The 9,831-nt window shown below is 41.9% G+C and overlaps 1 protein-coding gene across 1 annotated transcript in view; it reads right to left on the bottom strand.

Annotated features, from left to right (window-relative positions):
• Nucleotides 1–9,831, bottom strand: part of LOC123974054 (myosin light chain kinase, smooth muscle-like) — a 61,849-nt gene that overhangs the window by 21,710 nt on the left and 30,308 nt on the right. The window contains exons 5-7 of the mRNA XM_046054473.1: nucleotides 3,798–3,845; nucleotides 3,585–3,712; nucleotides 713–869 (exon numbers count right to left, since the gene is read on the bottom strand). Of these exons, the coding sequence (XP_045910429.1) occupies nucleotides 713–869; nucleotides 3,585–3,712; nucleotides 3,798–3,845 (333 nt within the window). The remainder of the gene's footprint in view (nucleotides 1–712; nucleotides 870–3,584; nucleotides 3,713–3,797; nucleotides 3,846–9,831) is intronic.

Below are 9,831 nucleotides of genomic sequence, written 5' to 3'. Positions count from 1 at the left end.
CTACTTTACACTGTTATACCAGCTGTACGCTCGCTACTTTACACTGTTATACAAGCTGCACGCTCACTACTTTACACTGTTATACCAGCTGTACGCTCACTACTTTACACTGTTCTACAAGCTGTACGCTCACTACTTTACACTGTTATACAAGCTGCACGCTCACTACTTTACACTGTTATACCAGCTGCACGCTCACTACTTTACACTGTTATACCAGCTGCACGCTCACTACTTTACACTGTTATACCAGCTGCACGCTCACTACTTTACACTGTTATACCAGCTGCACGCTCACTGCTTTACACTGTTATACAAGCTGCACGCTCACTGCTTTACACTGTTATACCAGCTGCACGCTCACTACTTTACACTGTTATACAAGCTGCACACTCACTACTTTACACTGGAGCAAAGGGTCATTTCTTCAGTGTCGTCACATGAAGAGATAGAATCAGATATTTACAAAAATGTGAGGGGTGGACTCACTTTGAGAGATACTGTATAATATATAAAATATAGTACAAATAGCTTCTGAGGTTGTATTAGCAGGCTGTTCCAAGGTGTTTACTGTAGACATGTTTCATTTCCTTCCACTTTGTCTTTACAAAACCATTTTGTACCACAGGCATCTAACAGGCATGTGTATTTATTTATTCTCTCATGTCGTTGTAGTTTTGAGTCACGGGAAAGTGAAGCAGACGTTTCTCACCGACGATGGTGAGGTTGAGGGCGGCCTGTCGGAGGCCGACGGCGTTCCTCAGCTCGATGGTGTAACAGCCGCAGTGTTCCTGCTGACCGCTGGAGATGGTGAGTTTACTGCTGCTGTCGGAGCTCACGATGGAGATATCAGACGAGCCCTCCTGGATCTGACAGACAGACACACAAACACATCGTCTCAGTTTGTTCCAGACTTCTAGAGTCAGTGGCAGATCAGCGTCCAGATGTTTGATATCTGTTTGTCTATGAGCAAGAGAGTGCAGGTACGTGTGAGGTTAAATTATAAAAATAATATTGACTGATACATAAATTGTCAGCAGAAATATTTTTATATGCAGGCTTTGTTGCACATTAACATCTATAAATAGATTAATACTTCAAGCCACCAGATGTCGCCGTGTTGGTATTGGAACTCTTTTAAATCCCTTGTTAAACTTCTATCAAAGATCCTTCCTGATTTTACATGATTTAAGTATTATTTTGGAAATTACTTTTAATTCTCAGCTGTGTTTTGTTTTACCTGCCTTCATATCTAACTGGTTTAAATTGTTTTGAATTAAGTATTTTTAGAACTTGTATTTGATTCTTGTGAAGCACTTTGTAATGTTGGTTTATAAATAAAGATTATTATATTATTATTGTGGCTACACGAGGATGAAGACAGCTGGAGAATAAACACAACACAGGACGTTCTCTACAGGATGATTTACTTCTTGAGCAGCTCTCTCAGATGATCTGATGTACAGATGTTTAGGCGTTTTGAAACAGTGCGTTCAGCTGCCGTAAATGGGCAGATAATCTCCCGGGTTTGGGCTAAGCCCTGAATGTTTACAGCGTCTGCCTCCGCCCCTGGCCGCCAGACGTCATCGGCTCGGACTGCTCTCACGGAGTCGCCTGGGAGAGAAGCCCTCAGCGCGGCCTCAAAGGCAGACAAGCCTGCACCTCTGTCTGCACACCGGCCTCAGGCAGCAGGGACGCTCCACAGCAGGCTGAACCACGGCTTCTGCTGTGATCAGACCAAGCAGGGAACCTCCGGGTCTGAAAAGTGAAGCCTTAAACCTGCGTCCTCTCCAGCAGCCAGCAGGGGGCGACTCCAGCGGCTGCAGAAAGAAGTGTGATTGTATAGAAGTCTCTGAGAAAATGTTTCTACTTGTCAGCTGATTTATTCCCTCAGTAAACACTTTCCTGATGAGTTTATGGTCTCAGTCGCTAGTTTCAAGTCTTCTTCAACACAGCATGATGTTCATTTAGTAAATTATGGTCCCATTTAGAGGAGCAGAGACCAGGAAGCAGGGGAGGCTTTAGGGCGGGGCTACAAGCTGATTGACAGGTCGCTACCATGGCGACCTTCCAATCAGGACAGAGGCGACTCGTATCTGCTGCTCTGTTTACATTTAACCAGCGCCGCTGAAAAAGCTTATAGAGAGCCTAAGTCTCTTCCCCTCCTGGCCCATGGGACCTTATTTCGGAAAGAATATGTACGGTAGTCAACGGCGAGAGAGAACTTATCTTTTTATCCTGTTAGAATTGAGCCCTGAATCACACACATGATGTTTGTCAATTTAAAATATAATTTGCAAGTCAAGAAAGTTGCAGTTTGTCGTAAAACAGTAAAGTTACATATTGTTTTGTGTGACACCCGTTCAATGAACTACAAATCTGGTCCCACACACTATACGTCGGCAACATGTTAGCGCAGTAATGCTAAGCTAACGTTCATTGCTTTCTTGCTACTAGCTAGATAACTTAGCTATGTTCCACGCAGAAATATATCTCACCTGATAAATTTAATCCAACGACTCCCGGTCCTTTTATCACATTATCCTCTCATGAAAGTTTTTTGACGTTAGCTTCAGTGACGTTAGCTTCAGTCAGTAACGTCGTCACATACGCGACTTTTGGGTTTGTGCTCTTTGTAATTGTGTATTTTCAAAGTCTTATACTTCAACAGTTTTACAACAAAATTGCAACTTTCTTGACTTTAAAATGTATTTTTTAAATTGACAAACATCATGTGTGTAATTCAGAGCACAATTCAAACGGGATCAAAATATTTGTCGTCCCTCGCCGTGGTCCACCGGAAGGGGCGGGGCTAGGCTCTCTATTAGGGGTCGGCTGGTCATTTTTCAGGTAAGAAGATTTTGTATTAGGTTTGTCGCTAGCCAAACTTAGCATCCCAGCTAATACCACAGTTAATGTTAATTACATATGCACCTTGCTAACCAAGCTAGCTAGCTCCACCCTCTCGTCAAAAATATGGTCACGTCTGGTTCCAAAAAATCAAGATGAAACCAAAATGCTTCAAAACGGTAGTCAACGTCACGGCAGCTACGTCCACTTGCAGACACTGAACTGTTAATGGACTAAGCTAGCTTTATTCTTTTTTTTACTGTATTATGTATTTTGACACCTCTTTGGTGTTTTACACTGGGACCTTTATTATTACCTATTACTCTAATCACTCTTTAAACGCTGTTATATTTTACTTCATATCTGACTCTAGTGAATGTTATGAATATTTGCCTTTATGTTGTCTTTTGTATTTTTTCTATCTATTTAACGTCACCTCACTGCTGCCAATAAATTTGGTCTCATTCATCTGTTGGTATTGGTTCTTTCTATCACACGCTCGTCATCGTCCTTCATGTGCTCATGTAATCAATAAGGAGCTGTCTGAGTGTTGATGTGTGAATTCACAGATACTTATTGAATAAAGAAACATTAAACGTGTTTTATTTCCTGTGTAAACATGATGGAACAAAGTGTTGGACACATTAACATGTTGACCTGATGATGGCGAGTTATTACAGTTCCCCCTGATCAATAACCAATAACCCCAGCCTCAGTGTGTGCGTGTGTCTCACTGGTTTCCTGAACTTCAGCCAGGTGCAGCTGATGGGCGTAGCTCCAGAGAACTTGCAGACGATCTCCACCTTCTCCCCCGCCAGGATCTTCATGTCCTCCGGGAACTGCAGGATCTGAGGAGGCAGAGCTGCGCAAACAAATCCATAATCAATAATCACTCGTGATGACTGGACTTTCAAATCGATCAGCAGACAGGTACACAGGCGTGTCACCTTGTTTGGGCGGAGTCTTGGCGGTCGGTTTCTTTATTCTGGCTTCACCTGATGGAGACAAAGACAACAGACATCAGAGGTTACCGACACGCCGCCATGTTGGACTTTGCGTCTCGTCGTTCTTCCTTTTGCAGATTTTGTGAAATGTTTTCATTCAGATTTTTCTCCCAAATCCTCAAACTGTCGAGAGCAAAACATGTCGTCATCTCGCTCCTGTTAACTGAGTTTTAAGTTTTTAGAGGATAAAAACTATTTTAAAGCAGCTCAGAATCGACAAGAAAAGAAAAAGAATAAAAGTGAACCCCGAGAAACCAGAGTGAGCGTCTCGCACAGCGTCTGGCAGCAAACATCCATCACAACACCCACACATGACATTTAACAGCTTTCAACATACACAACACACTTAGATTACTACATAATCCCAACAGTTGCACATTCACCCACAGCAGCCGTACAGTTTTCCCCTGAAGCTGCAGATCCATTAGAACCTGTTCTGACCCCAGGAGTCTCATCTAGACGCTTGGTCAGACCCTTCAGCGTCGCTTTTTCGCACCCTGGGTACCATTTAGTGTTGTTTTTGTACGTGCAGGGCTCTGCGGTCAAGTTAGCAAGAATAAATCTGCAAAGTCCCTTTAGACTTTCAAAATTAAACTAGTTGTTAACGTTGTGACTTCACGGATTGGGTTAAAATAACGACGAATGTTAAGACGAGACACGGCCGGTGGAAACATGGTTTTATTATCTGGTCAGTTCTGATATCTTGAGCTACTTTGCTTCTTCAACAAAATCCACATTTAGTAGTTTATTTTCCAGCAGTTTGTCTCTGAGCGTCTGTAGAAAGCTCTCTCTCTGGTGCAGAACGCTGTCCAATCCAAATATGGTCATTTCCTTTGTACCGGCAACCAATCAGGAAAGCACAGAGGTGGATTTAAGCTCAGTCTGAAATCTGATTGGCTAGCTTTGATTTCTGACAGCGTGATTAGTACATGCTGTTACTCAGTTATCAGTTTGATGCGTTTCAGATGTTCTATTTTGTTGTTGTTGGGGGTGTCATCAGATATTGGCTCTGTAAATACTGATTTTAAAATAAAAATATGTAGAATTTTATAATACTTATTATTTTTTTTAAAATAATTCCTGACTATATTCTGAAGGTTTGTACTGAGGGGTTTGTTCAAACATCATTCACAGCCTGAATTATAGAACATTTTATTCCCAAAAACATAGAGAAAATAGATTTTTTAAAATGCCTGTTGACAGTATTTTCTGATTTATGGAGCAATAAAAAGAGATAAAACTCGTAAAAACATTTAAGTCTAATGTGTCAACAAAATAAAACAATTTTGAACCTGATTTAATCCAGAGTTCAGATTTCAGTTCTTTAAATATATGCAAATTAGCATTTTTTTCATTAGATGCTGCCTCATTTGCACATTTACACATAACATTTCAGAAAACCTGTAATACAAAAGATATATTGTCTTAATGTGAGTAATCAATGAGGAAAGTTTCATGGTGATATCTGTAGGTTAATGTTTTTACCCTGTTTGCCTGCAGCGTCTAAACTGAAACAGACGGGAAAAGTTTCTGAAAGCAGAGGCAACACGTCTTCAGAGGCTGACGGTTTTCATCTCTGGAACATTTACAGAGGTCAAGCTGCACTGACAGATTTATATATTTCTTTTTACGACGCTGAACTCGCTCTGCTTTTGGGGAAATTTAACAGCATTTGTAGAAACAGTCGTATCGTTCTCAGGATGTGTAGAGAGGTCAGAGTGCTTTTATTTAACATGTGAATATAAATAAAGAGGAGAGAGAAGATTAATAAACATTTCTCACCAGCTGCTTTAAAAAGGGTTTAGATTTAATAACCACACAGAAAAAGGCTGCTAGAAAACATAAATATTCTCAAAAATGTAAATCACCTGCTGATGAAGACCATGTGACACGATCAAAAACTCCAGAGCAGCTACTAAATAAACCTCATGGTGATACGTTTGCTGTTTCCAAGAACTTCAACTTAAGATCCTTAAATTTAAACAGACAAACTCTGCTGAGGAAGACCATGTGATTAAAGCTCTGGAATAACTCTTAAAGGGACTATTCTGTTTAAGATGTTCATATAGACGTTTTTCACATTCACGAGGAGAGAAACACTGAAAACAAACGAGTCCAGGTTATAACTGTTTACCAGATGTGTGTATTTACATGTATTTGTATGTACAAAATGTATAAAACTACTGCGTGTCTCTTTCCTTCCTAAAGGAGCTTTTTATGGGAAGAGTCTGAGTTTCCGACCCTCCCGGGACGCTCGGCGGCTTCTTCATGGTTAAAAAAGGAAAAGAAGAAGAATGTGAGTGTCTCTGATGACCAAATATGGAAATTCTAAAAATAGGACGCAGGAAATAGTTCCTGGAGGTTCATGTTTATTCTGACGGCAGCAGAAGAAGAATCTGTGAGCCGTTACAGATGAATATCCAACACCAAGTTATTTCAGTGCATTCTAATAAACTGTGACAGGCAGCAAGAGCTGAACATTTAGAAAATACTTTTAATCTAATGTCTGTGTCTTCAGTACAGAGCGGGAGGCAGTGGTTAGCTTAGCTTAGCACAAAGACTGGGAAAAATAAAGTGCATTCTAATAAACTGTGACGGGCAGCCATCGCTGCAGCAAGAGCTCAACATTTTAGAAAATACTTTTAATCTAATGTCTGAGTCTTCAGTACAGAGCGGGAGGCAGTGGTTAGCTTAGCTTAGCACAAAGACTGGGAAAAATAAAGTGCATTCTAATAAACTGTGACGGGCAGCCATCGCTGCAGCAAGAGCTCAACATTTTAGAAAATACTTTTAATCTAATGTCTGAGTCTTCAGTACAGAGCGGGAGGCAGTGGTTAGCTTAGCTTAGCACAAAGACTGGGAAAAATAAAGTGCATTCTAATAAACTGTGACGGGCAGCCATCGCTGCAGCAAGAGCTCAACATTTTAGAAAATACTTTTAATCTAATGTCTGAGTCTTCAGTACAGAGCGGGAGGCAGTGGTTAGCTTAGCTTAGCACAAAGACTGGGAAAAATAAAGTGCATTCTAATAAACTGTGACGGGCAGCCATCGCTGCAGCAAGAGCTCAACATTTTAGAAAATACTTTTAATCTAATGTCTGAGTCTTCAGTACAGAGCGGGAGGCAGTGGTTAGCTTAGCTTAGCACAAAGACTGGGAAAAATAAAGTGCATTCTAATAAACTGTGACGGGCAGCCATCGCTGCAGCAAGAGCTCAACATTTTAGAAAATACTTTTAATCTAATGTCTGAGTCTTCAGTACAGAGCGGGAGGCAGTGGTTAGCTTAGCTTAGCACAAAGACTGGAAACAGGGGGAAACAGCTAGCCTGGCTCTGTCCAAAGGCAACTCCCAGCACCTCTAGTGCTCCGTTGGTCCTTCAGAACTAGGGCTGTGACAATAAATCAATACAGCAATATATCATTTTACATTATTCCATGATACTGTATCGATATTCCAAAAATAGTGCTTTGACGGTTAGCTCAATGCTAATGTACAATGAGGATCTCCAATGACGTGCTAGCGGACATTAGCATCGCCATCACAATAATGTAAACATAAACTACACATTTTGCTTCACATGCTGAACATCCTGAGTGACAAACTGTGCAAATCCTTTAAGTGGATACGTTTCCTGAGCTTTGTGTGAAATAATAAAGAGCTGCTAACTTCACTGTCTTGATCTGCTCCACGCAGACCAGCTACAGCAACCCCAAAGGGTCAAAACTCAAACCCAAAATTCCCATTGGCCTAAAAATACAGCTATCAGTAGGTGGTGAAAGGACGGCTCAACGCTGTGTCACTGAACAGTTATCAATATAATGTGATGTACATGTTAGACTTAGGTGGTGCACAGCTATTTGTATTTGGGTGGTGATGGAGCAGTGGATAAGACGCTTGCCTTCGGTGTGAGAGAACCCTGTTCAATTCCCCACTGTGACCCATCCACCATTGTGTCCCTGAGCAAGACACTTAACCCCTCGTTGCCCCAGAGGCGTGCGACCTCTGACATGTACAGCAGCTGTAAGTCGCTTTGGATAAAAGCGTCAGCTAAATGAATAAATGTAGCATGTATTTTCAGCAGTAAATTCAGTGAATTAGCATTTAGGAATTTCTGTATCGTGATATTATCATTGTTGTGAGCCATGTATCGTGTATTGTATCGTAAGGTACCCTGCGAGTCAGAACCACCATCAACTCTGCACTGCACTCCGGCTAGCTAAGGCTAGCTGCTGAGAAGCTAATAATTTACACACTGTTTCTGACTGCTGCTCCAATATAAATCAAATCATGATGAAGATTTAAAAAAGAAAACCAGATGAGCTGGTTCTGCTAAATGCTAACTAGCCTAGCTAAGCAGAGTAGCAGTAGCTGCCGTCTCTGCAGCCTCTGACTCCGGCGGTCACGTGATTTCATGTCTCTCATCTTTTTAATCACATATTCAGTCAGTTAATGAATTAAAGAAACTTATTTATAGATGCTGTGTTTCAGAGAGCGAAACCTTCGTATCTGTAGTCTGTGATCATCTGCCATCTGCAGAAGCAGCTTGTGTAGTTTATATCTCTGTAACGCCGTCAGCCATTTCTCTGGAGCCGTCATAGGAAGAAGATTTAATCCTTCTTAATTCCTAATCCGGCTGACAAGGCGATGTGATTGGTGGATTGTTCCTGCAGCAGCAGATGCTGAGGGTCTGGAAACAGGCTGATCCAGCTGTTAGTTCATATTTACGCAGTGTTACAGAGCCCCCCCCACACACACTCCCATCATGCATCATGGTGGCGGGAGATAAGAATAGCAGAAAATGAGAGCGGGGTATTAAATAAAGCTGCTGTAATGAAGGATTGATGGTCGACTGTTCAGCAGCATCACACACACACAGCCTAGTGTCACTGTCTTTGTGGGGACCCGTCAGGACGATAAGGCATCAAGGACCCCTGAACCCTGAACCTGACCCCCGACCCCCGACCCTTATATCCACTGATGAATCATCATAAAGAATGTGGTTGTTTTTCTGAGTAGCTGTTCTTTGTTTAATTGTGGATTTTTGTACATCGTGTCTGGAAAACAAGGAGGGAGGAAAGAGACTGAACGCCTCCTGAAACTTGACCCTCGCCACTTCAACTCTGGTCGGAGTCGCCCTCACAGCCAAATCGAGCTCTCTAACCCGCGCAGGGTTTAAATACAGGACAAGCCCCCCCCCAGAGTAAACAGGATGTGACGTCACCGCTGCACTCGCTGCTGTAACATGTGGATCAAATTAACAACAGGTGTATTAAGATTCAGGATTGATGTTGAGGAAAAGTGTTTTTTTACAGTAACGAGACTGAAAGCATTTGTCACTTATTTTGTTTGTTTATGAAGCATAAACGTTGCCTGAGTCGGGGGGGAACGTTGTGTGGCGGCTAAAGGGAGGCTGGCTGTGTTCCTGTACGGCCGCTCTCACGGACAGGTCTCTCGTGTAAAAGAGGTCTTTCTGATCTCAACAGGACTTTCTAGTAAAATAAAAATAAAACACAAACGCATAAAAACACCGCCATACAAAGGAAAGCGTAAATCAGACAGCCATAAGATGCTGGTCTCACTAAAGGCCTGTTGGAAACACAGTGTTCCTCACTGCTGGAAGTAAAATCAGAACCACTAACTGACCGCAGGAGGGAGCATGAAGCTGCATCAGGTCAGAGACGTGAAGAGGAGCTTGGCCTCGACCAGGGGCCGAGTTACAGAAGGTTCCGGTCTTAAGTCTTAAGTTCAGACAGGAAGAGTCTCAGAGAGGATTTTTCTCAGTTTGGTATTACAGAAGCAAATCCTAACTAACTTTAGAAATCCTGTCTTATCTCAGGTTAGCAAATCCTAAACACTCAATCCCACATCGGTTATCAACCTTTATGTCTGTTACCTAGCAACCTGCTCATCTCGCCGAGCTAAACGGCTTTTAAACGCTGTTTTTTTTAAATGAAACAAACTGAAAATGGAGCAGAAA

The sequence above is a fragment of the Micropterus dolomieu genome, linkage group LG07 (genome assembly GCF_021292245.1).
Source record: "Micropterus dolomieu isolate WLL.071019.BEF.003 ecotype Adirondacks linkage group LG07, ASM2129224v1, whole genome shotgun sequence".
Lineage (NCBI taxonomy): Eukaryota > Metazoa > Chordata > Actinopteri > Centrarchiformes > Centrarchidae > Micropterus > Micropterus dolomieu.
This window is presented reverse-complemented; position numbering and strand designations above follow the sequence as displayed.